General features: G+C 41.6%; 2 protein-coding genes across 2 annotated transcripts; one reads left to right on the top strand and one right to left on the bottom strand.

The window, feature by feature from the left end:
* Positions 1–791: 791 nt before the first annotated feature.
* Positions 792–6,471, bottom strand: BLOC1S6 (biogenesis of lysosomal organelles complex 1 subunit 6). Its single transcript, XM_040077781.2, has 5 exons — positions 6,354–6,471; positions 5,473–5,617; positions 4,328–4,415; positions 3,645–3,731; positions 792–2,868 (listed from the first exon to the last, which is right to left on the bottom strand). Exons 1-5 carry the CDS (start codon positions 6,418–6,420, stop codon positions 2,749–2,751), a joined length of 507 nt encoding a protein of 168 aa, XP_039933715.1. The 5' UTR covers positions 6,421–6,471; the 3' UTR covers positions 792–2,748.
* A 4,269-nt stretch (positions 6,472–10,740) lies between these two features.
* SLC30A4 (solute carrier family 30 member 4) lies at positions 10,741–24,492 on the top strand. The gene is made up of 7 exons (XM_040077639.2): positions 10,741–11,175; positions 15,981–16,127; positions 21,224–21,377; positions 21,645–21,858; positions 22,166–22,271; positions 23,459–23,593; positions 24,255–24,492. Exons 1-7 carry the CDS (start codon positions 10,785–10,787, stop codon positions 24,407–24,409), a joined length of 1,302 nt encoding a protein of 433 aa, XP_039933573.1. The 5' UTR covers positions 10,741–10,784; the 3' UTR covers positions 24,410–24,492.
* Positions 24,493–26,009: the final 1,517 nt, after the last annotated feature.

Below are 26,009 nucleotides of genomic sequence, written 5' to 3'. Positions count from 1 at the left end.
CTGGTAGAAACCCAGCTGCACATTCGGTATTGGCCTCCCTCCCAGGCAGCAGCCCAGAGTCCCACTTAAGACATACACAACTGCGGGGAGCGCTGCTTAACCCTTCCAAAGTCCAGGCAGGATGAGGGTGGGAACTGCTCTGTGAGGCCTGGGCACACACTGCCTCACCCTAAACGCTCTACTGCCACATTTATCTACTCCATAAGTAACTTTTTACTGTAAGTTGCATAAGTAACTTGCTGAAATCAAGCAAGACTAGAGTGTACACAGCAATAGAATTGCTCACTGTAGCTGTGCATGCTGATGCAAGCACATATTTTAACATTTCACTATTGTTAATTTCTTCCAATGCAGCATCTACTTTTATACATTAAGACTTACAAGAGTATTTGGTAGAACATACTATGGAGATAATGAATTGTAGTTTTCACTGAAGTAATTTAAGAACACATTAATAGAAGCTATGTGAACTGAACAAACTTCATCCTATTTATTTTTATTAATTTCCCCCCTTTATTACAGAAAGATAATTTAGTAAAATTAGGTCCTTATTCATAGAAAACCCAGATCTTACCTAGATCTTAATCAATTACATTTTTTATGTATGTGCATGTGATTCCTCAGGTAAGCACTGTCAGCTTTTATTCCTTTGACTGGAAATTATTCCAAATGCTGAAATGTACCAAATTTCAGAAGTATCAATTTCTATTAATTTCTTAGAATTTTATCGTTTTAGTTAAAATAACCTTTTTTTTTTTTAAGCAAAACAAAACCCCACAAAACCACAGTTCTTTGGAAAAAACCATACAGTTCCTGACAGAGAAGAGAGAATTCCACTTGGCACAATAAACTGGATTCTATATGAGGGTATACAAAGCAAGAAATATCAAAGGAATTCAATCCTGATTTGGATACTGAGGCATCTAGTTTCATATTATAGTTTAATGAGAACAGTTCTAATTCCCAGAATCTGACTGTGAAATTACATTACAAAATAAAATACTTAGACAACGTTTAGTTATGTACATTCTGCTCCAAAAAATGGACTGTGGAAATTCTTTACATTTCTCTTAGAAATACATACAAACCACAGCAGAGGCCAACAATCCACTGGCAATTAATAGCCACGAGTCAACTTCAGGGAAAAATATCTGTGGAAAGTTTTAATCTAATACTGCTTCACTAAAAGCATTTCAGTGTCTCTTCAGACTGCTTTAAGTATTTTGTTCTCCTTGCCCCAAAACATTATCCCAGTTTACCTTGCACAATGCATGAGCTGGGTACTTGCTGGAGTACATCTTGCACAGAAAAAGATGACAAATATTAAGAACAGGAAATTAGGAGTTCAGAAAATTACAATACAGAAAGTCCAGGCAGGTGTACACTGTGTGAGTCATCTAAAACAGAAGGAAAAATAAAATTGACTGTGCCCCTGTGATACCTTCCTATACATGTTTTATGGAAAACTTTACATAGCTCACCATTTATCTTACTTCAAAACACATCATTTACATTATTACTTAAAAAGAAACACAGATATACTTGAAAAGAAACACAGTTATAAAATAACTAGTTTGTTAGACTGTAGGAACAAATAATTTAAAGCTCTTTTAGCAGTCTAGACAACTTTTACATTCATTTGAATGTGAGTTCACCAAGTGCTGCAAGATAGGAATTACATTCAGAGAAACGGGTATCAACCTCCATTCCAGATTTCTCATCAGTACACACTAATAATCAACAATTTGGGTGAGGACGGTGCAACCAAAAAATCTCTTATACAGCCCTGCCCTGAAGTGCAAATGATTCATCTGTTAAGGAAAAAGCACTAAATGCAGTAGTTTTCCTACAGGTGGCTGAATTTCATATGAAGTGGAAAATTTTAGTTTTGCTTATGTTTTATTTTGTCACACAAGATGTAATTACAATTTCTAATCCCACAAAAATATGCTTAGACCACACAAGCCTTCCTAATAAACCACTACAGAAGCAACAGTTTCCTGGTTTGTGAAAGCACAAAGTCATTAATCTTTACATTGTGCACACATCAATTTTGACAATCTTTAGTGTTCTGTTTCTCCCCTGCCAATCACTTCAGCTGGGAACTTATTCAGAAGTTACTTTAAAGCTGTTCTTAAGTTACTTGATGAGAAAAAAAAAAAAAAAAAAAAAAAGATTGCTGCAATGAAGTGAACTTTTAAGCAAATACACTGCTATTTTCTTCAGTTCATCAGAGATGGATCAAACTAAGGCTGAGAAATCAGTATTTATGATCAAAGACAGATCCTAACTGCATGAAACAAAGCAGTTTCAGTGAAAATGCAGCCACTGAAGTCTGGTGATGAGAACTGAACTTTAAGAAGAAATTCTGCATTTTGTCTGAAAAACATGTGCCAGTCATCAAATCTCTCAGAATTCTAAACACCAAAAGAAAAAAAAAAAAAAAAAAAAAAAAAAAGATAGGTACTTAAAACTATGATGCCTAGTTCTTCTATGTACATATATATATAAAAATTAACTTACTTTATAATAATATCAAACTGCATAGCATTACAAAAGAAGGCAACTTGAATAGCTGAAATTAAAAAATGTGAATGCTACCAACTCTATTATTACCATTCTGGAATTTATAATACCACAGAGTAGACTGTTGCTAGCAACAGCTATGGCCCAATTTAAGCAAAGTCTGCCTTAATTCCAGTGAATGCAGAAATCATTAATTCAGACAAGTTGTTGCATGCTCTGCTTTCAGGTCCTCTTTGCAGGTTTTGCTGTTAACTGTTTCTCTCTTTCAAGTTCTTTCTCACGCTGCTGCTCTCGTTCCAATTCTTCCTTCTGCCTCTTTTGTTGCAGCTTAAGCGCTCTTTTCTAAATGGAAAAGACAAGAAAATAATTGTAAGTTTTATAGATATATTTAAGTTGGAGCAACAAACAAAATCCCTCCCATTCTCCCTCTCTCCAACATACGCTTCTTATGACTGAATGTGACTGAATGTTGCATAAACTGTTAATTTTTGCTTCATCCCTCCCACTTTCAGCTTACTGTTCAGAAATGGGAAGTTTGTGATCTACACTGGGAAAACACAAACTGGAGCCCCTTCAGTCTCACTAAAAGTCATCCTTTGGGTATACCTGACAAGGTTCTTACCATGTAATTTACTGCCTCCAAGAAAAAATTCTCTTGAACACACTGAAGGATTAATCTTTTCAGAACGCAACCAGCCTGTCTATATAGCATGAAACCAGTGAACTTATGCCACTGTTAATGGTACATTAAACAGAAGGAGAAATTCTTACATTTGTGACAATCTAGTTTCTATTGAAATGAAACTGAAACAAGTTTCAGTTAAACAACATTCAGTGCTTGGAATGGAGTGGACTAAGTAACAGAACAAGGCATGATTCTTACACCACCTAAACATGAAGATGCCACTGAAAGAGTAGTTCAGACGCGTAAGCTGCCTGAGCATCATTAGAAGCAAGTGAAAGACTGAAAACAGTACTTGCAGCTACTGAAAACATCCTTTTAAGACAAATTTCTATTTTAATCAGAATTTTCAGCATGCATCCAAAATAAAAGTTGGAAATCAATAATACATAAGTAAATGTCTGTACTGGAAAGTAAAAATATTTATCCCACTTACTTTTAACTTTGATGTCTTCTCGTGCAGCGTCATCATTTCATTTCTAATATTCACTAACTTGTTGTGATAGTGTTTAGCTTCTGAAAACTTAAAAACCATAACTGTTAAAGCAGTGACTGTCAAGTTAAAATAGTTGTTTTATAAAACTACACAGCAGAATAGCAATCAGAAACACTGATTACCAGAACAGTTTGATAAAGGAACAAACAAGTTCAAGTTTATATTAAAAATTTACATATCACATATATTAATAGAGAAAACTACTACATCTCAACAGTTACACACAGTAATCTACTGAGTCAAGATTCATGAAACAGAACAAAAATATTACAACTTTATGCACCATAGATGAGAGTTTCATGCACCCTCCCTGCTAGTCTGGGGAGGTGCACAGAGCCCATGCTGGAGCCTCAATCCTACTGAAAAAACACGTACATTTGTTTTGCTGCTGGCTTTGAACAGCCAGTCTCACCAGTGCTGCCTGACTGAGCCTGCACCCTCTCCCCGCTGCCCTTCCTATTTAAGGGAAATCTGCTGGTTCCCACCCCCTCCAGCAGTTAGTCCCTCATTTCTGGACTGGTTTTCTTTCTGTAGGTCACCAAGAACAAGGAAAAGACACCAGCTGCTAGTAATGCTTCAGCAAGAAAATCTATGCTAATCTAGAATTTAAAAGTGGTACTTACCAAAGCATCGATATCAACAATGGAGTTACACTCTTTGAATTTTGAAATTTCTTGTTCTAATGTTTCTAGCAGTACCACCTGGTTCTGTCTAAAACAAAAAAAAAGATGCATAAACCCTAAGTAAAGCACCACATATGCTTTTCAACCAGCCCTTTAAATAGACCTTTAATCAAAACAGTATCAATACACACTTCCCAATACCAGATTCTTCTTATGCATTGCTAGATGATTTCAATAAAAACATGAGTAAAAGACTTTAGAAATATCCAAGCTGCTATTTGTTGCACAAATTCAGCTGTCATCATACAGCACATTGATATCCAGGATAAATATCCCAAAAACCCTGAAGAGGCACTCTCCAGGTTGCAGTGGTTGACTGGAAGGAAGAACAATTAGCTCTTGACTTTCCACTTGGGTGCCTCTGTGTTGTGATGCAGGACTAAGTTATTTCTGTACAGAACTCGTGTGGATTTCTGGTGATTATTAAGGATCTCCATCCTACACAAATTAGCTCAAGTCTTTCCAGACAAAGGCTGTCCTTGGCAGGAGCATAATCATGAGTACTGAAACCCAAAAGTACCCTGCAAAACCTGAGATGGATCTGTGTAAAGCTCTTTCCAGCATCTCTGCTTCCATGGCAGATCTGGTCTGCATTTGAAATCAACTACTCTCAATTATCAGTGAGGTATCAGTGTACAAAGGACTCTGCTTAGCTCTTTACTTGTATTTTTCAGGTGTTTTGCAATATGGTTTAGAGACTGAACAACAAACAATACATCTGACTATAAGCTGCCCTGAACACAAACTGCATGTCTCCAAGGAAAATAAATCCAGCTTTTAGCACACTTTTCCACTACAGAAGTGAAAAAGCATTTAAGAAATCTGGATCTTCTGCTCTGCTTGGCTTAGGGGATTTTAGTCTTCTAGTGTTACACATTCTTCAGCCATAGTGCTCACAGGCTACACTGCAGCTTATACATCCCCTGGTACTCCCACAGATCACTGAATTATTCAGGCTGCTCGAGTCAGGATACAGAAATGCTGATAAACTATATTCCAATTAAAGGAGAGCTGGCACATTATATTGAAAAGAAGAGCAAACCAAGTATGCATGTGTACGAAGTTGGTTTCAAAAATCTGCTTACGTAAGTTCCTGCAGTGCTGATTTTGATCGCTGAAGATCAGGCAGATAGTGGGAAATCAATCCTTCAGCTAGCTGCTCCACAGCTTTCTCATCTATTAAAGGCAGATCTTCTACAACTCCTTCGTCTGGAGATGCATCACTGGGACCTACACCAAAGAACAGCAAGGCTGAGTGTGACAGGTCACACTTCAAGTTTCACCTAGAAACTATTTTCACCTATTTTCCTTTTCCAAAATTAAAAGCATTAAAGCACATTAAAATTCTCTGCACTTTTTCAACTAAACTGGACTTTCGTCTTCCTCCTCTTCTTTTTTCCTCCCTTATTCTCGGTCTTATATCACAAGCTTCATGGTAAACCCTTTAACGTGAACAGCAGCAGAACAGAAAGAAGGAAATATATCTGTTCCAGAGATATTAAAAAAAAAAAAAGAAAAAAAAAGGGCAACATCAGTGTTCTGACTATGTATCAAGAGTACCTAAACATTAACAGCCCCCTTTGCTTTCAAAGTCTGAGAACAAGCTAGGCTATGAAAGGTCTTCGCCTGCCACTCAAAACAGCGAGAGTTCATGCTGAACTCCAAGAACTGAACTTCACAGCCTTTAAGTTCCGTATGGGGATGCCATGATTATTTTTTGTCTGCGGTGCTCGTGGAACTCAAAACCCTTTAACCTGCAGGCTCCCGCACGGCAGAGAACGATGGGCACGCAGCCCTTGGCCTCGGAGGGAGCCCGGCCGTAACACCGGGGGTGGCGGAGCCTCTCGGCGGGCGCCCTGACCGGGCCTGACCGGGCTCTGACCGGGCCAGGCGGCGGCTCCAGCCTCTCCTCGGCTCTCCCCGCTCCCGCGTCCCGCCCGGCCCGGCCCGGCCTCCCCTCACGTACCCAGCGAGCGCCCGGGGTCGCCCGCGGCCGCCGCCTCCTTCCCCTCCGTCCGCTCCGCGCCGCTCATGGCTGCTGCTCCCGGCGCCCCCGCTCCGGCAGGGCAGGGCAGGGCAGGGCAGGGCAGGGCAGGGCAGGGCAGGGCAGGACAGGGCAGGGCCGCCCGAGCCTACGGCAGGCAGGTCCGGCTGCCCTCAGCGAGCGAGCCGGACCGGCGCCCCCCGGCCCCGCCGCCGCCGCACCATCGAGCCGCCGCCGCCGCGCTCCGGGACCGCGCCGCTCGGAAGTGACGCGCGAATGACGATGGCGGCGTTGGGTGACGAGGCTGACAGCGGAGCCGCGGCCGCCCGCGGGGCAGGGGCCGGTGTCGGGCGCTCCTCCCCGCCGCTCCCGGCGGTGCCTGGCTCGCCCGGAGCGGTCGGAAGCCGCCTGGCCCCGGGAGCAGCCGCTGGAGCCGGGGCTGAGCCTCGATGTGTGCGGGTTCCAGCCCCGCGGAGACCCCGCTCTGGTGCAGGGCCTGACAGAGCGGAGGTGCCGTGGCGCCGTCCCAGCGTGCCGGGGGACAGCGGCTGCCGGGCGGGAACAGGGCGGCGCAGCGAGCGCTGCTGCCACGGCGGAAAACAACAAAAATTACCGCAGGTGCCCTTTCTTAGGGACATCGTTGCTGTTGTATTCTGTAGATTTGTATTCTCCAGAAACCATGCAGACTTTACACTACTTGTAGCTTTTGTTTCTTGGGAAATTAATAACTAGCTTTTGTGTCTGTCTCTGCATCTCCCCCAAGAGTCTGCAAGAGCAATAATAACTTCACACAGAATCATAGAATATTCTGAGTTGGAAGGGACTCAGAGGGGTTATTAAGTCCAGCTCTTAAGTGAGTGGCCCATACGGCGATCAAACTGCCACCTTGGTGTTATCAGCACCCTGCTCTAACCAACTTGTAAGTATATATATTCTTAAATGAAATACCACTTTTATACGGTACGGTAGGATTTGTAGTATTTCCCCTCTTTTACCTATAAAGGTCTTTTTAGGAAATGCAACTATAGAAAGAAACTAATGAAGGACCACTTGGAAAGTTTTTTTAATGCGGTATTTTAATATATCCCCAAACCTTAAAGATTAAATTAAATTCAGGCAGTCTCCCTAATGCTCTTCAGAAACAGATCGAGGCAAAAAAAGGGGCTTTTGAGGTGATCTGTCAGCTTTAAAACTGACATCTCTAACGGCAAGATTGTTGCAAACTCATTTGCCTTTTTCTTCATATGCATATTCTAATTAACTTTTGCTCACAAATATGTCATTATTCCATCATCAGATTGAAAACTTACTCATTTTTTCTGCTTTTTGAAAGAAGCAACAAGAGGAAGTTGTTAATTCACTTGAACAGACTCAAATTCTTAATTTCAACTGGTTAGCAATTGTACTTAAAATTTTCTTTTGGTAGGGAGGACAACCCACTTTTGTTGGAAATTTCACTGGGAAAGACTTCTCAGTTTCCAGATGGAATTTCTAGTAAGAACAAGTGAGATAATGACTCTGAAATAGTCTCACTTGAGATGTGGGAGTTTCAGATTTGTGCTTCTGCTTTGCCTGTTCCAGGCCTTCCCACATCTTGCAGAAATAGACTAAGGATTGGAATAGAAAACTGTATCTTGTTTTCTAGACAAATTTAACTGTTTGCCAACCCAAATGTTCCAAAAAAGAGAAGGATAGAAAACTTTTCTTGTTCCTTTTCTTCTGCAAAACGTCCTCTGTTTCACAGTAACTATTTCCCAAGTTCGTATGTGTGTAATACTGTTAATATCACATAATCATTTTTCATTTTATGTTGTAGCAACTGTGTTCAGAAACCTCTAATGCAACACTGTCACATATGCATTTTGGATTTTATTGTTGCAACTGATTTAAGCAGTTACATATATTGTAACTGTGCCCCACCCTAGAAATGTGAGTGAGAAAGGAGTTAGTTTGAATTGTACAGCAAATAAGACGTTTTAAACCATCAGCTTTGGAGGTGCCACATGACGTCAGGGATGAAAACATGAAAAGGAAACACTTCACATTAATAGGTAACCTCTTAGAGGCTCTCTGTCCTCGTTAAGTAAACGAGACTGTAAAAAGAGTAGAGCCTTGGCTGTTACAATGAAGAGATTGAGTGTAGCAGACTGGTACAAAAGGTTCTGTTCAACAGAGACTCATCTTACCGATGTAGGAGCTGGTTCTTGACTTGACAACACTTCTGGTCTTAGTCACTAAAGGTGAGCTGGCAAACCTTCGTTTCCTGGTTTAATGTGCTAGTCCTTCCAGCTAAATACCCTTCCTCAGTGCTAGAAGTTTCTGTTCCTGTAGAAGTGGCAAAGCTGCAGGGTAAAGCCCAGCATTTTAAGACAGTTTTGAAAGCAGTTTCTTTGGTAGCTCCTGGAGCATGGCTGCTCACATTTGTGTGTCCTCACTCACTTGTAGTGGTACGAGTGGTGAAACTCTTGAAACACGGAGTGAGTTAAACCACCCAGAGAGAAGAGAAACATTTGAAATGCGTGAACTGGAACACAGCTGGGAGCGCTTTTCTAGGCAGCAAGGCTGGCTTAACTGGTTCCCATCCTTGGCTGCTCATTCTGACTCCCACACTGTTCGCTGTCCCCTCCTTGTCATATGGATGTCTGTGCAAGTTGAGATCATGGAAGCAGTCTCAGTTACATATACAAATATATCCAAAACCCTCCCAATGTGCATTGTTTAATTCTGACCCATTTCAGGGACTCAGTTCATTGTCTGGCCACTGAACGATTGTGCTGATAACAATGCCAGGGAATTATGAGGCGGGTGAAAGGGCAGGAGATGGCACCACTTTAGTCACTTGAAGAAAAATAACCTGAGATTACATGCTCAGGAAAACAGCCACAAAGTGGCAAGGGAGCTCAGATAAAGTGTCATACTCTCTACTTTTGGACATCATTAAGAGAACAACAATAAGCAGCCTCCACCCAGGGCCAGTTTACCACAGAGGACTCCCCTCCTGTGGGGCCAGTTCCCAGAAGGGGCTCACTCCTTGTCCTGATGCCTACCAGAATCTGCTATCAGCCCTCGACCAGAAAAGGAGTGTCCTTCTCCAAAATCCTGCGCTTCTGTACAACTCTCCAGTCTTCCCTTCCTTCAACCAAGTAAAAAAACAAGCCATGTACCTTCTCTCTGACAGGCATGATTTCCCAGAAATGTTTATGGCTTAGCGAACTGACTGAATACAGTAAGACAATTTGGCCATAGGTACAAACTGATGTAGAACATGTGCAGGCTGAAATTCAGAAGAAAATTTCTAGTACTCAGACCAATGAGGAGTGGGAATAACCTCTCAGGAAAAAAAAAAAAAAAAAAAAAAAAAAAAGGCAAAAATCTAATTACTCTTATGTTGGAGCACAGTTATGAAAGGAATTATACAACAGCAGGGTCTCTGAAGTTTGTTTCTCCTTACATTCCTTTAAGGAATGTTCAGAAAAGCACATGACAGTTTCTATAACTCTTCCTTAAACAGAGTTATTGAAACAGTGTAAAGAGCTGTGCCATGACAGAAGAGAAAGAGAAAAGCAACACAACGCAAACTTCTGCTTTTCAAAATCTGAAGCCAGAGCACGGAACTGTACTGAACACAGTTTCCTGTCTGTCGCGGACCACCATACATGCATTGTATGGCTTTGGCAGTCCCTAACCTCTCCCTCGCATGGCATTTACCCACGGAACGCAAACGCACGGAGGGGCGGGAACAGTCCCTCGGGCCACTCCGAGGGGCCGGGCGGGCCCCTCCGCTCCCCGAGCCCCGCAGCGCCGTGCCCCCGCTCCGCGGGCGCGGCGAGGCGGCGGCGGGACTCGAACCCGCGGCCGGCCCTCGCGGGAGGCGCAGGCGCGGTGCGGGCGGGGACCGCGGGCGCTCAGGGAACGCGACTCGCACCAACTGCTGCCGGCGCGCGCGGGGCGGCCCCGGGAGCGCGCAGGGAGCGCGAGGGCGGCGCGCCGCCGGCCCGCCCGCGGGGGAGCGCGGAGCGCGGGGATGTGACGCGCACGGCGGCGGCGGCGCTCCCCCTGCGCCGGCAGGGAGGCGGCCCCGCGCCGGGCGCCGCCTGCCCGGCCGCGGCGTGACCGGGGCTGCGCCGGCTGAGCGCCGCGCGAGGCGACCGCGGCTCCGGCGGTGACAGCGCCTCGCGGCGCGGCGCCCGGCGCGGAGGCGGCGCTGTGGGCCGGCGGTGCCGGGGCGCTCCGCGGCGGAGCCCCGCGCCGCGTTCCGAGCGGCCTGCGCGGGGCCCGGCGGGGGCGATGTAGGGGACATGCTCTGACGGGACGACGAGCGGTCGGGGCGCCGCCTGCGAGGGCACGGCCGCGCCAGCGGAGTCGCCCGCGGCGGGTCGGCCGCGCCGGGCGAGGCCCCCGAGCGCCGCCGCTATGGCTGGGGCCGGGCTCTGGACGAGCATCAAGTCCCTGCTAGGGAGGAGCGAGGACCCTCTGTTCCTGAACGACTCCAGTGCCTTTGACTTCTCGGACGAGGTGGGGGACGAGGACTTCCCCAGGTTTAACAAGCTGCGCGTGGTGGTGGCGGACGACGGCTCGGAGGCGGCCCCCGAGGCGCCGGTGAACGGGGCGTCCCCGGGGCTGCCGTCCGACGACGAGTCCCTGCTGGACCGGGACATCGCCCTGCGCAGCGCCCGCGCCGGCCGGCCGGACCCCTGCAGCGGCTGCAGCAGCCGGCGGGAGCGCTCCAAGCAGAGGAAGGTGAAGAAGCGGCTGACGCTCGCTGCCCTCCTCTACCTGCTCTTCATGACGGGGGAGCTCATAGGTGAGTCGGGGGCCTTCCGCGCCGTCCCTCCGGCACGGCGCCTCACAGCTTGTTAGGCTGCTCTGGCCTTGGCTTTGAGTATTTACTGGAGAAACCAACCATCCGTGCTTTAGAGAGACGAGAGATGAGCTGCACTTGCAGAGAGTGAGAGGGAATAAAGTCCACCTGTATTTTCCATGAAAGAATTTGCAGCTTCCCTTACCTGAATCTCCATCGATTCCCCAAAATGGCACAAAATATACAATTTTTTCTTTGTCTAATGGATTTTTATTTCTCCTTGTAAGTTTTTAAGGTGTTTTTAACAAAGGAAAAGTGGCATGAGCAATTTCAGTTGCGGTAGTTTTTAATCAACGGCCACAAAATCTAGCTGTGTTTGCAACAAGAGAAGAAGAGGAAAATATAGTTTCAAATGTGATATTTGCCATAATAATGACAGTAATACTGGGGGGGGTATTTGTCCTTATTCACCAAATACAGCAGTACACACTATTACTTAGAATTGAAAAGGACAAGTCCTGAACTATCAATAGCAATCCAGTGAAGACATCACTCCCCTGAGAACTTCTTGATGTTCTGCTGTGCTCTGCACTGGAATGTGCTCCATCCAGACAGCAATCATATGAGCACAGTCATTTAAAGTGATAGTTATTTTAACACTTCCTGCTACAACATATAAGAATACCGAGTAGTTGCATTAAATTATTTGTTGTTTTTGTTTGTTAGTACTTGCAGAAGGAAGTATGGAGGGGTTTTACCCAAAAACGTGTTCCTATGTAAGCACCTGATTGTTGGTCAGAAGAATGAACCTATTGCTCAAGTTCAGCTTTTATTGCCCCCTCCTAATGGCTGTGCTGTGTGCAGGACGAGGAGAACCTGTGCATTATACACCAGTCTCTACTAAACAACTGTGCTTTGTCAAATAGGCTGTAACAGCATAGACTTGAAATAAAATGTGAGTGTTCCTGACATGCATAGATTAGCTGTTAAATGTTACGCCTTTGCCATTGTCTAACCATTTTTGCAAAGTTCAGTATTTATCTTCTAATTTCTGTTAGAAATTAGTCCTGTTACTACCTGGATTTTGGATACATCCATGCCATGCAGGTGTCTGCTGGGTGTAACTCAGCCTCCTGAAAAATCCTTTAATGCTCTCATCCACTGTCCCCTGATTGGGAGTTGTGGGGAGCTCCACACTGTGCCAGTACATTGATATGTATGTTGAGCCAGGTCTCTCCATAGCAATACATTGCTTTTAAATTTCTTAAATTTTGACATTCAAGTCTGAATCAGAGCTAATCAGATTAATTACTTGCCATAATTCAAACACACACAAAAAAATCAAATCATAAAAACTTTCTGGAAGTGAAGAACAGTAGCATGGGACCTACATCCTCCTCTTGACTTCTGCAGTTTGAGTCGAGTACTCGTGTGAAGTGAGCACATGCTCTTGGATGCTTTTGCTAGGACAACTGTGAATTGTGTTTTTAAGACAAACTTGTGCAAGATGGATAGTGAACAAAATAATTGCTAGAGGATAACTAATGCAGTTTGTCCCACAGATGTAGGGGACAAAACCCCTAGAAGAAATGTTCCATTCTTCAGAGAAAGACCAGAATCTTGATTGTGTCTGCACCAGTTGGGTCAAGTTGGGGCCTTATTTCAGGAATGTGGGTTAATGGAAAAAAGTGGTTTTGCTTTTCAGCATGTCTCTGTGTGTGGCTGGTCATTAATAACACGGCCACAATACATCAGCTTATTATGTAAGGCACTATGTGTCAAACCTGTTGTGGGGATTTGGCTGAATGCCTCCATTTGCCCCCTGGCTCCATATTTATTCTCTGGCTGAGATTTTGGTTCAGCATGAACTCAGGTAAATTTGATAAGCAATAGTGTTGTAATTTAGGCTTAGACATCCTTTAACATGAGAGCGATGTTCGTTGATTGTATTCGTGTCAGAGTTCTGATGTACACTGAATTTAGTTCATCTGAAGGGCCTCTTACTGAATAATGTCTGAGCTGTTGACAGGTTGATGCTCAAGTCACTGGGACTGTTTCTTTTGGGAGCTGTGGATCCAATTCATGCTGTTGGAGCCCTGTCCAGAGCTAGTGCAGGGAGAGCTCTAGAAATAATAGATGTTGACAGTAAAAATACTCTGATCACTGTCACATCATCTGTTTGCCCCATACAGTCAGGACTTGAGCAGGCTGGATTTGTCTGTACAGTGTTAGTGCTGTACTCTGGACTCGTTCTCCTCAGGTCTGGGTGTGCTGTTTCCAGCCATATTCTGTTCTTTGGGCACAGAATCAGAGAGCACTGAGGGCCAGACCCGTCAAATATTTAGGCATCCATCTTCCACAGAATAAACAGAGGCTTTGGATGTCTCTGTAATTCTGTGGCTCTTGACCTGAATGACTTGTCACAGGGCAAGTAATCATCAACAGAAGAGTAATTAGAGATCTAACCCTCAAGTCCTGGGTCAGTGCCCCACCTGTTTAATTTATTTCACTCCAGCCCTGTACTGTATTGTCTTTGGTTGGTTTCAGATTTCCAAACTTTATGATTTGATATGAAGCTCAGGTATTTGGGAAGCTCTGATCATATAGGGTTTTTTTAACTGACTTCCTTCTATGGTCTTTGACAGATTTGAGTTTCTGAGAAAAAGGCAGAAGACTCTATCAGACAATTAATTTTTCAGTAAAAATCTTTCTGGTGTCTGTTACCAATGTCAAGATGAAGGAAATCTTGTTTCAGCAGCTTTTTTTGGTGCAATCTTGATTGGCATATTTTTTCCAAACTCATTACTCCAGCCTATCTCGGTGTTTGTTGTTTAATTTGATGAACAGTCAGCTAACAATTTACACTTTAGGGAAACCATTGTGCATTGCAAGTCCTAGGTAGCTTTTCTGCCGGGGTTTTGATGTTTTCAGCTATGTTTAGAGATTTCTAATTGATCATCCGTGAGGAGAAGTGCTGTCCTTCATGGGTCACTGAAAACAGTGGTGAGCCATCAAGCTGTCTATTTGTAAAGGTTACAGATGTCTTTTTTTCCAAGTTGCCAATTGTGTTTAAATAGCCCCTAGGCAATACCTTTAACCAAGCGATGAACCAATACCTTTAGAAACAGAGAACCTTTGATTTCAGGATTTCATAAATGGCAATTATGTTTTCTTAATCCACATGCTGCATTATGTTTAGCTTCAGTATCTGAATTCCTTCCTTATAGTTTTATTTTGAAAGTCTTTAAAAGTGAGAGGCTAATTGAAACGGAATTGACTTTTCTTGGACTGAAGTGATTCTCAAAATAATACATAGGAATCAACATATATATCGTAAATAATGATATATGTAAACTGATGAACTAAATGCCCTTACATATAAATTACTGTTTCTTCTCTGTTGACTATAAAAGAGGCTGAGTTGCACTTTCTAATTTATTTTTTTTTTTAATTATGGGAGAACACAAAATTCAGAAAGGAAAGGCGTAACTCATTTCAGTCAAAAAGCCGCGGAATTGCTAAATCTTAAAAACGTAGAGTTTTTGAGCTGCGATGGCCTTTTGGAGAATTTCACCCCCAGAAGAATTTGACATAGAAAGTTCTGAACAATTGAAGAAAGAGGCTGGAGGAAAGGAGCTGTTTGAAATGTAGTGCATTTGGTAGTTGTGCACAGCACAAGCAGTACTGCAGTACGGCTGTGCTCCGTGTTCGGCTGGGGAGGAGAGAGTAGCTCTGTCTTGCAGGTGTGTACACAAGAACACCCGCAGCCACACACGCAGGTTTTATGACCAGTGTTAAAAGCAGTCAGCCCTTTGCTATTTTCTCTGGTCAGCCTCTTCACTAAGACGATTTTAATTGTATACAAAAATTTCTTTATTTAAACTGTTAGTTGAAGCCTGAAGCCTGCCAAATGGCACACCAGCTGTACGCTTTGCTCAGTACCATTTACAGGCTGCAAGACAATCTCAAGGTAAAAAGAGAAACCAAATCATAGCTGAGCTGACACTGAAGATGTGATCTTTTCTGAGATAATGGGCTTACCTTCAAGCATATGGAAGACAACACAGCCTGTCCTTGATTCCCCTTTCTATAAGGGATACTTAAGCGAGAGGTGCACTGTTTAAATCTCTCACTCATCCAATAGTAGCACTAGCAATTGAATTGGAACAAAGATATTAACCTTTGATCTCAGGTTATTTGTCTCAATGGAGCTCATTATTACAAGAAAAAATTATGGCAATAAATAACAAAGAAAAATGCTATACAAGTGAAAGTCATTGTCTACAATAGATATTGCCAGAACTTACATGCTTCTGCCAGGACGCGGAATAATTAAGGTTAAAAGATAATGTAATAAAAAGGGGACAGGGTAGATTCCCTGTCATTGAACTTTGGAGTTCTGTTCCTGTTCTGTAACGTCAGAGTGTTTAATAGATGTAGTTTAACAAAAGAATCAGTTGATTAAACACATGTGCAGCAATATGTAGAGAAAAGATACGAAACTGTTTTGGACCTGATCTTGCAAACGTTATGATGCAAGTAGTCTCTGTTAGAATATCAGGAGTGAATCCTTTCCATGTTACTCTTAATAGAAAACACACTTGACTGCACTTTTAACTATGGTAGCTTTAAATTATAGCGTGGCATTTTGCTTGTAATGGCAAATCCCCCTCCATGTTTAGTGAGGATGAGAAGGGCTCTCGTGTACTTATTGCACTATTCTGAAAAGGAATTACTGTATGCAAGGGGATATTATGTAAAATAATTAAAAATGTCACATGTCCTGACTTTTCCTGTTATGTTTCCAGGTGGCTATGTTGCTAACAGTCTAGCAATTATGACAGATGCACTTCACATGCTAACTGACCTTAGTGGTATTATTTTGACCCTCCTTGCTCTCTGGCTGTCTGCAAAATCTCCGACAAAGAGGTTCACTTTCGGATTTCATCGCTTAGGTATGTAGCTATCAGACTTCGCTATTAAAGAAAATTTTAAGCAACAACTGTACAGAGCACCTAATTCTAGGAGAACAGGTAGCTAGAAAGAAAGTAGCAACAAACTTAAGAGTTGCTTTAACTGATTCTCAATGTCGTTTTCACTGGCCGTTGGGGATACACTACATAGGTTGTATTGCCACAAGAGAATAGATTTAAAAAAACCCAAATTTGGCCAAAAGTTTGACAGCAGAATTTCATTCACTGGGAGCAGGGTGAGTCTCTCCATCTCTGTGGAACTGACACTTAGCAGAGTTAAATTCTGAGTGCTTGATTCATCTTCCATCTTGAAGGGGAAGGCTGGGGAATTGAATTTGTGATGACATTGTTGGTGCAGGAGCTGTGCATGTCAGCCCTTTGTTGTTCACAACAGATTATTGCCAGTGCCCAGGATTTACAAAATCTTGTTGGCTTCAGCAGAATTGTGGATTCCAGATACTGGAAAAAGGTCCTATTCAATGTGAAAAATTACATTTTAATCCACAACTAAGAAGTTATGTAGAACATATTATTAGAGAGCTCTACCCTGCCAGAAGTCATATAAATCTTGCATTCCCCAAACCACAGAAAGCTGAGGTTAAAATGCCCCATGGTTTGCAAAATACAGCAAGTTACTTAACCTCTGTCCAGTTTAGGTGTCTAAAAAGAAGTATAATCAGAATTTATGGACTTGGAAGAATATATATATATATATATAACCATTGGAAGAATATTTTCAGGATTTATTACTTCATGTTTGGAAATGTATTGATGATAAAGGGTGTTTTCGTGTGGTTGCTAACTGGATATAATACACAGCTGCAGGTCAGTAGACATTTTAGCAAAAACTTCAGTGTATCTTTTTAATGAAATAGATAATTTCTAGTGTCCCAGTTTTGTATCTGTTTTCTATAACACTCTATAGCACACATTTTTCAAGGATTCTCATTCTTGTGTAATCACTATTTGCAATTCTTATTTTGGCTGCTAGAACAGCAGTAGAATTCAACAACTCCATCGCTCCTTGTCATTTGTCATCAGTTAGTCACTAGAGCATGAATGCATAACTCTGTACACTACCTAAGCTCTTTGGTGCTCTAGCAAGAAAGCATTAGCAATGCCAGCATTTCCCATTACAAACTTTTCTTTCATGAAGTTTTAATTTTGTGATAGGAGCTCCTCTAATACTGAAACCTGACCTTGCAGGTATGCCCCTGGCATCTGCTCATACTCTCCAGAAGGATGTTTTTTAGCATTTATACATACTTTAACCCTATTTTAAAATAAATTGGGTAGTTTATATGTCTTTGTAACTTTTCTAAAACTAAATAGCACATACTGTGAACATACCATGGCCTAGCTTAGAACAGGGGTTTATCTTAAGAAAAAGTAAAATAAACTAACTTAACCATTAAAATCTTACTCAGTTCTTTAAATTTTCACTGACTTTTCAATTAATGTGAAAGAAACAATCCCTGAGGATTCCTGCCACCTCATTTTCTCTACATTTTTTTCTTTCCAGTTTACTACCAGGAAAAATAGTAGCCAAATACTAGCCGGACTGATCCAGTGGTGGCCAGATGTGGCCCATAAAATTAATCTGTACTGCCCTTCTCCCTGGGAGCAGCTACAGGGAGCAGCCTCTCAGTTGTGCAACAATTGCTCCTCCTTTTCTGCTCCCAGTGCCAGCGGGTGGTCAAAGACTAGAACAGGTTGTGGTGTCCTCAGTTGGAAATGCAAGAAACCCGCCTGGAAGCAGCCCTGAGCAGCACACTGTAGCTGAGCCTCCTTTGAGCAGGACTACACAGTTCCCAGGGGTTCCTTTTTATTACATGAAAAGTAAAAAAAAAAAAAAAAAAGTAGTTTTTACTTTACTTCCTTTTTACTTTACTGCATGAGTAGCAGCAGTGCAGCTCTCTGGAGGAGAAGAGCCTGGGGCTGGGGAGGAGAGTTTCTGTGCAGGGAGGAAGATGAAGGGATTCAAGGCCTTGCCAGGGACCCCCAAAGTACAGAAACTGGGATGGTTCAAAATTACTACACACAGTCTTTCTAAAAATCACATTTGTGAAATTTATTTGCCTGATTTTAGGCACCCAGTCTGAACGCTGTGGCCTGAGGGCCCAGTTTCACACATCAGTGAGTGCTGGCAATGGAACAAAACAGTTTCTGGGGTATATCCTCATTGTAACACACTTTTCCAAGTAACCTATATGTAAGAAGATTGTCAGCAAATAATACTGGTTCAACAATAGCTTAAATTTCACAAGAGAGATGTTAAAACATGTCAGGATGTTAAAAGTAGGGTACAGATTGGACATCTGTCACAGAATAAGATATGGAGCATTTGTTTAAAGCTGGGAATATGTGCAAGTTTCATCACTGACCTGCTCTGCATTAACTTTTAAGATAATCCATACATTCAGTAGGCATGAAAACATTCTAGTGAACAATGTTTCTGGTACTTGTTATCATTTTTGTTTGCAGAATGATGAATTTTCAAACTTATTCCCATAAACGTTGCTTTGTAAAAGCAACAGAACTGTTAGTTGTCTAGTCAAATTCCAGAAGGAAGTTTGCACTAATTTTTATTTATTTGAATTCTCTTCGAGTACATAATATATTAGTTCCATCTTCAGTTTTATTCCATTTTCTGTTGTAAAAAGGAAGCTGACAGATTCAGGATTGGGTTAGAAAAGTGAAGACAAAATAATGGAAATTGAAGTCATGTCAAAAAAAGAATTAAATTCGTGAAGCCAAAAATAGTTCCGTTTCAGCACCAAGTGCAGATACCTCCTTTTCAGCAAGACACTGAGCAGATTTAAGCATCGATATGGAACCTGGCACTCGTCCATTGCTGCAGAGACAATGTTAGTAATGCCAGAATCAGACGGCCCACTGAGACCGTGCACAGTTCATTTCACAAGAAGTGAAAGATCTTCGCACAAATCTACAATGCTGACATGACAGTGACTGTGGAAGAAGCTGCAAGGAAAACACTGGTGTGCATTGCAGAAAACACGGGTTTAGATTGTAGAAGCACATTATATTTTCTCTGGTAAACGCTAATGTGCTATGGCTTCACAAGTTTTTTAAAAAGCATTCTGGAAAAACTTGTAAGAAATGTATTGTGCATTTTTAAGACTGTTGCCCTGAATAATCTGCCAGCTTCGTTGCCCTGAATAATCTGCCAGCTTCGTTGCCCTGAATAATCTGCCAGCTTCGTAAAGATCACTTCCATTTCTGTCGACATTTCCAGGATTTTCAAGTTGCTCTGAAATCATGTCAGATTGTGACAGTTGCCTTTCAGAGCCTTGTTACTGCCTGGTAATGCTGTTCCTCATCCAGGCATTGACACACTACTCAGCAGCTGAATGTGTTGGTGTGAGTTTCTTTTCCCATAATGGTGTTAATCATTCAGTGCACAGATCAACTGATTTTGGTGACATTAAAATGCTGATATAGCTGCATTTTTTTTCTGTAATAATAAATAAAATTAAAACACTTCTGTGTTAGAAAAGACATCTGCAGTAACCTGAGTTGAACTGCAGGCTGACAGATTCAAAGCAGAGGGAGAAGAGTGGCAATTCTCAGATGAGTGTTCTCAGAGCTATGGTATAGCCAAGGGCAGAATTTTGGCCTTACTGGGGAGTAAATCAGGGCAACATGTGTGGAGCTAGGGGAAAGAACAACCATTACAATTCCAAGTAAATTAATTCCACCTCTGCTCTTTGAGTTCACAGAGGAAGGCTGAGATCCCAGTGATCCATCTGGCAAGTGACAGTAATGAGCATTACGCATAACGATTACAGATTACTCAGGCATGGCTGCAGATTTGCATGCAATACAATGGAGTGAGCACTGAGGTTTTCCCAGGGCTTTTTGTAAAGCCCTGTATTAACTTGCTTATAACTGAGGTAGTCTTTAACAGGGCTAATGTTTTCTCTGCCAGTTGTGTTGCTTTTTATTATTATTATTATTATTTTAAATTTCAGCTCTTGCAGAGCAATAGTTTTCAGAATATGAAGCTAGAGGGTAAAAATAAGTTTATTTATGTTTTAAATCAATCTAGTAGCCTGTTTGAAAATGCCTGTTTTCTTTATAGTAAGACCTTAAAACTGTAGTGTGGACTCATCCTTCTCAGGTTTGCGCACTATTAGCAGCACAATTTCATGACTTGAGTACTGAGACAGCAGAGAGGTCCCAACCTATGATACTCAACCCTGTTTTCCTCTCATCTGAACAGCAGGGACCGCGTAGAGAACTGTAACCACTTTCCACAGATGTAAATGGCAACAGAAAGTACAGGACAAGGAAATATTAGTTTTTATTAATTTTCTAATTTTTATCTTTAATTAGATATATGTTTCCTTTTGAAAGTCCCTGCTGATCAGATAAGATTCCTATGCCAAAATAATGGTCATAATGCTCTTATGTTTGTGAAATAATAATATTTGGTAAATATTAGGTAATGTTAGAACAGCATATCACATCAATACAGAAACAGTAAGCAAGCCTTTGTAGCTGAAATCTGCTTCATATAACATTTATGAACACATATGTCAAGGACCTTAAGAGTATCATTTTGACAAATGTCAAATTTGTACTGTTTGGTTTCTTTATCCTGTCTTCTCCATCCTAAATACAGAAGAATATATAAAAATAATTCATAAACCCAGCTTAATACTCTGGACAGTTAAAGCTTCCCTTATTTGTGGGTAGGCTGGTAATGTTTGAGATCAGCTATCTTCCTCACCCCTGGACAGGGCCTTTGCCTGCGGCTTCTCAGGCAAATGTTCTGGATTTTCTGAAAAAGTCAGGATCATCACCTGTGCAGGACTTTTCAGAGAAAACATAATTTGAGGTATATACTGATGACAGGGACATGTGAAGGAGTGGACTAGAACAAACTCCATTGGTTAATCCTATTTTACAAGTTTTATTTGCTATACAACTTGTTAGTTTATATTAGGTATGATATAGATAAAGTAGGTAAAACAAGGCCCTGTCCACATTCTAATTTGGAAATAGAAATGGACCCGAGACACATTTTTATAATGTTTTTTCCTTTCTGTTTGCAGAAGTACTGTCAGCCATCATTAGTGTACTGCTGGTCTATATCCTTATGGCTTTCCTCTTGTATGAGGCTGTTCAGAGAACTATCCATATGGACTATGAAATAAATGGTGACATCATGCTCATCACAGCAGCTGTCGGTGTTGCTGTTAACCTAATGTAAGATCTCTCTCTCCGTTAACACTCATTAATGTATTTCTCAATAAGCTGCCAATTCATTCATGGCCTGTAACTTTGTCGTGGAATGTAATTTTGCTGGACCTCTTAATTTTCATAAATATGACAAGAAATTACACTCAGTATTACATTTTCAATTATTTGGTCTAAAATGAAAAAAAAAAAAAAAGGAAAACAAACCAACAAACCCTCCCCATCCAACAAACCCTAAAGCCTGTTTCTGAAGCATTTCTCTTCCTTCACTTTCAGAATGGGCTTTTTGCTGAATCAATCTGGCCACCTTCACTCCCACTCGCATTCCCACCCCCACTCTCACGTACCTCAGCTGAACTCCCCAAGCACAGCCCAGGGCAGCAGCCATGGACACAGCAGCCTGGCGGTGAGAGCAGCGTTTGTCCATGCCCTGGGGGACCTGGTACAGAGCATCGGGGTGCTCGTAGCTGCCTACATCATCCGCTTTAAGGTAAGGAAGGGCTCTTCTGGGGGCACGGGGACTTCCTGGCATTTCAACTCCAGTGATTTAAAAGTCAAAAGGGGCCTGTTTTTATAAGTTATTAAAAATAGCTTTTTAATGATATTTTGTGATAAGCTTCATCCATCATGCAAAATAAGCATAACTGTCTCTACTACATATATTGTAACTATTCAAACAACAACAACAAAAAATCCATGAAACTTGAAACTAGAAGTAACCATGTTTTCTGAGTCACATTTTTGTAAGTGATCTTGTTTTCATACGTTCTCTGACGCTGTGAAATTTCCCTTTGCAGCCGGAATACAAGATTGCTGATCCTATATGTACATATGTATTTTCCATACTCGTGGTTTTTACAACAATTCGAATTCTGTGTGACACGGGAGTTATTATTCTGGAAGGTAAGATCTGTGCCCAGTCTGCAGTACTTTACATGGAAAATACCAGTTTTCTTGACATCATGGTCCCCATCTCAATGTGGATTGTACCTGGAGACCTGTCTGTCTCGGTGCTGCTTTAGTCTGGTGGTTCTTTATGGCTTCTCTAAATTGCAGCAGTTTTTAGGTGCCTTTGACTGTGCCCAGAATGACACAAGTCCTATGTCTGCATGCTCTTTACCATCAGGAGATGCAGAAGTGAAATGTACAGAACTTTCTTGTGTGTCTGCAGTGACTCTCAGCTAAATTAAGTGAACATTTGCCCAGACTCAGTTCTACACTCTCACTTTTATTACTTGTACAGTTCAAGTGAATGTGAATGCAGGTAAAAGGAGGCACTGAGCATAGGCAAATGGCTGGACACGTGGTTCATGCCTGTCCTGTCTTCCCCTTTCCCACAAGTGCCTTTGTATTACTTGTGTGTATCTACTGTTTCCATAGGGGAAGTTGCAAGTTAAGAGTGGTGTAAAATGCAGAAAAGGGAAGAAAAAGCTGAACATGGGCTGAAGGATCTTATCTTGTGTGACAAAGAGGGAAACACATCAGTAACATCCTTTGGTTTATCACAGCTTACATGCCAACTATTACTGCTCCATCTAGTACTATTACTTTATAAAGTGAATATGTTAGGGCTGGGAGAAAAATCCTAGGACTTGATCTCTGACTTGCAGAGGTGGCACACTGTAAAACACAGTCCTTTGTGTTGACCGCTGTACATGGATTACTGTAGCCCTGAACATGATCCCAGGTACCAGAGGAGCAGTTTCAGGAGATAGGCCCTAGTATTTTTTTTAACAGATTTTGACCTTGGAGTCCAGCCTAAGCAGTTACTAGGGGTAGAAGCTGCAGTAAAGTTGTCAAAAAAATACATCATTGCGAAGGATCTAATGTTGGTTGTTGCCAGAGTGTGGATTCTGCACAGGACAGATTGCAGTTGAGACAGCTCTGCAATTCCTGAACAACTTCTGTATCTTTATCAGACTTAACAGGCCCATTTCCATTTTATTTTCTGTTGATAACATGGAAGTTACTAATCACTTCCAACAGCATAAATTCTAATTTTTTGACATTGAGATCTGTTATGACATTTTAAAGGCTACTGAAACTTTGCAGAAGATAGAATTAATTTTATTTCATATTTGGTATCACAGGAGTTCCAAGGCACTTAAATGTGGATCGCATCAAGGAAGACTTGATGAAAATTGAAGATGTTTATTCTATAGAAGATTTAAATGTTTGGTCTCTTACTGCAGGAAAAACAACTGCCATAGTCCACTTGCAACTAGGTAAGCTGCTGGATAGCATAATTCTAAATTAAATCCAAGTTTAGCAAAAACCCCACCACTTCCTCTTCGTATTGTTATTTTAGTAGAACCAAGAAATACCATTCTGGGGAAAGGAAATCTACTAACTCTGGTTTTGTACAGCAAGGAATATAACACCTTGGCCAGGAAGGACATGGTGTAAATGAAGATTGTGCAAATAAAATACATTCATACCAAAAAGTCCAATACAGATTCTTTGTGTAGGGGGAAAAAAAAAAAACCCACAAAATTTCTCCTCAGAAATTTTCTTACATATTTAGTGAAAGAAAGAGTGAAGTTCTAATGTGGAACTATCTAACATACGAAAAATAAATGTTTTGGCAAAATGTGCTGATTCAGACATCTAACTATACTACAAATATCAGTTCTTAGTAAGAATGCTCAGGTTTTTTTGGGGGAAAGTGTCAGACACACATGGAGTTCTATCAAGAGGGGTGTAAAATGATAAAGAGAGATTACACAGTGACCACAAGTACAATACTAAATTAATAAATGAGTGTGAGCAAAATTTATTCGCATGCATGAGAATTTATCACAGTGACACTGTGATAAATTTGAGAACTTTTGCATTGCCCATGTTTCTAAAGGCGTGAATTTATTAATAATTTTCTTAATTTTGCAGTTCCTGGTAGTTCATCCAAATGGGAGGACGTTCAGTCCAAGGCCCGACAACTGCTGCTGAACACGTTTGGAATGTACAAGTGCTCTGTCCAGCTTCAGAGTTACAGACAGGAGATGAGCAAAACCTGCGCGAGTTGTCAGAGTTCCAGTGCCTAATTTCATATGTTTTGGGAACTGCTGCCTTATTCTTTACCTTGTGTAGTCAAAGACTGAGAGCAATAAATGCAAAATGAAAATGATCCAGTAGTAACCATTAATATGTGGATTTGTACCATGGGACATGCAGCAGGGAGAACTGGTGCTGCAAGAAGTGCAGTGGTTGCCCTACAGAACATGAATTTCACTCTCTCCGTTGTACTGGTTTATTGAATTTATTATGATTTTGAGACAAAGCTGGTTTTGGATTATTGTTTACAAACTGGAACGTGGCTCTGCAGATACCTCACAAATTACAGTCCAATACTGTCCTTTAATCATTACGTACCACAAAGTACCTGCACTCCAAATAGAGGATCAGGTATTCAGTATTTCAGTCAAAAGTCTCTAAAGCTGATCATACCAGGGTTGCACAATATATCATGATCCCCAAGTTCATTCAGTATTTTTGCAATAGTAATTTTTATACAGTATCTCAAACTATTAACACATACATTAAGTTGAATTCTTGTGGAAACTGTCTCTTTGGAGACACTGCAAAATACAGAATTTACTGTACCCAGAGCAGAAAGTTAGCTTTAATCTGGGCATTCAGAGATCCAGACAGGAAGATCCTTGCCCAGACTTCTGGTATTTAACTAGAGACCCAACACTGGACCCAAAGTGTTTTAAGTGATCAGTTATCTTTAATGTATTTTAGAATAGGATTTATACATTAGAAACAGGTTATTTATTTTACAAAGTTTTGACTTGTAAGATGAATTTATTATTAATAATCTTGAATGTCTAAACCATCATTTGATTCACATTAAAAGGCCAGTTGATTAGCATGCATTCTAATTGTAATTAATAAATGTCCTGTAATTGATCATTTTTCCATGATTGTTTTGCTTTAAAAGAAAAGACAAATGATAGAAGTGATATTTGACATGGAAATACTCTCAAATGCAATTTTCAGATACGTGCATCTAACAGGAAAGTGGGGAGCAGAAGTTTTAGAGATGCACAATTCCATCCATCACAACCTCTGACCTATCCACCTTTGCTTTGAGCACAGCATGGCAGCATCCTGACAGGAATGCCACTGATAGCAGTTCCCACTACTTAGCTTTTGAATAAAGCAAAATCCAAGCAAGCTCAGTAACCTAACGGTGTTGGACAACAATATCATAACAACTTACAGGGGCAGAAAGGCCCTTTTGTATTTACAGAGAGGAGACAACCTGAAAAGACTGTATTCATTGGGACAGCTCAGAGTCCACAGAGTGGAACTGTTTGGCCTCATTGGGGAACCCCTGCATTTTGAAGGTGCACAAGATAATCAATCTTTACACTATCATACACCTACAAGCCCAGACTTAACCAGCTTCTGACATCATTGGCATTGAAGAAGCTAAGGGCAGCAAGATGAACTAAAGGTCAGAAGATGGGAAGAACCTGGCTTCAAATATTTTTTTGTTTATTCTGTACTTTCACCTTATGCAGAACTTCCACTGACATGAAAAGTAGTTCTCTGTGTGGATCAGAAAGGAGAATTTTTGCCCACTTCTGGTTATTGTGATACTCAGCTGTGAATATTCAGCTATTGTCTGTTTAGAAG

This window comes from Hirundo rustica, chromosome 13 (assembly GCF_015227805.2).
Source record: "Hirundo rustica isolate bHirRus1 chromosome 13, bHirRus1.pri.v3, whole genome shotgun sequence".
Classification (NCBI taxonomy): Eukaryota; Metazoa; Chordata; class Aves; order Passeriformes; family Hirundinidae; genus Hirundo; species Hirundo rustica.
Note: the sequence above shows the minus strand (reverse complement) of the source record. Positions and strands in the feature narration are given on the sequence as shown.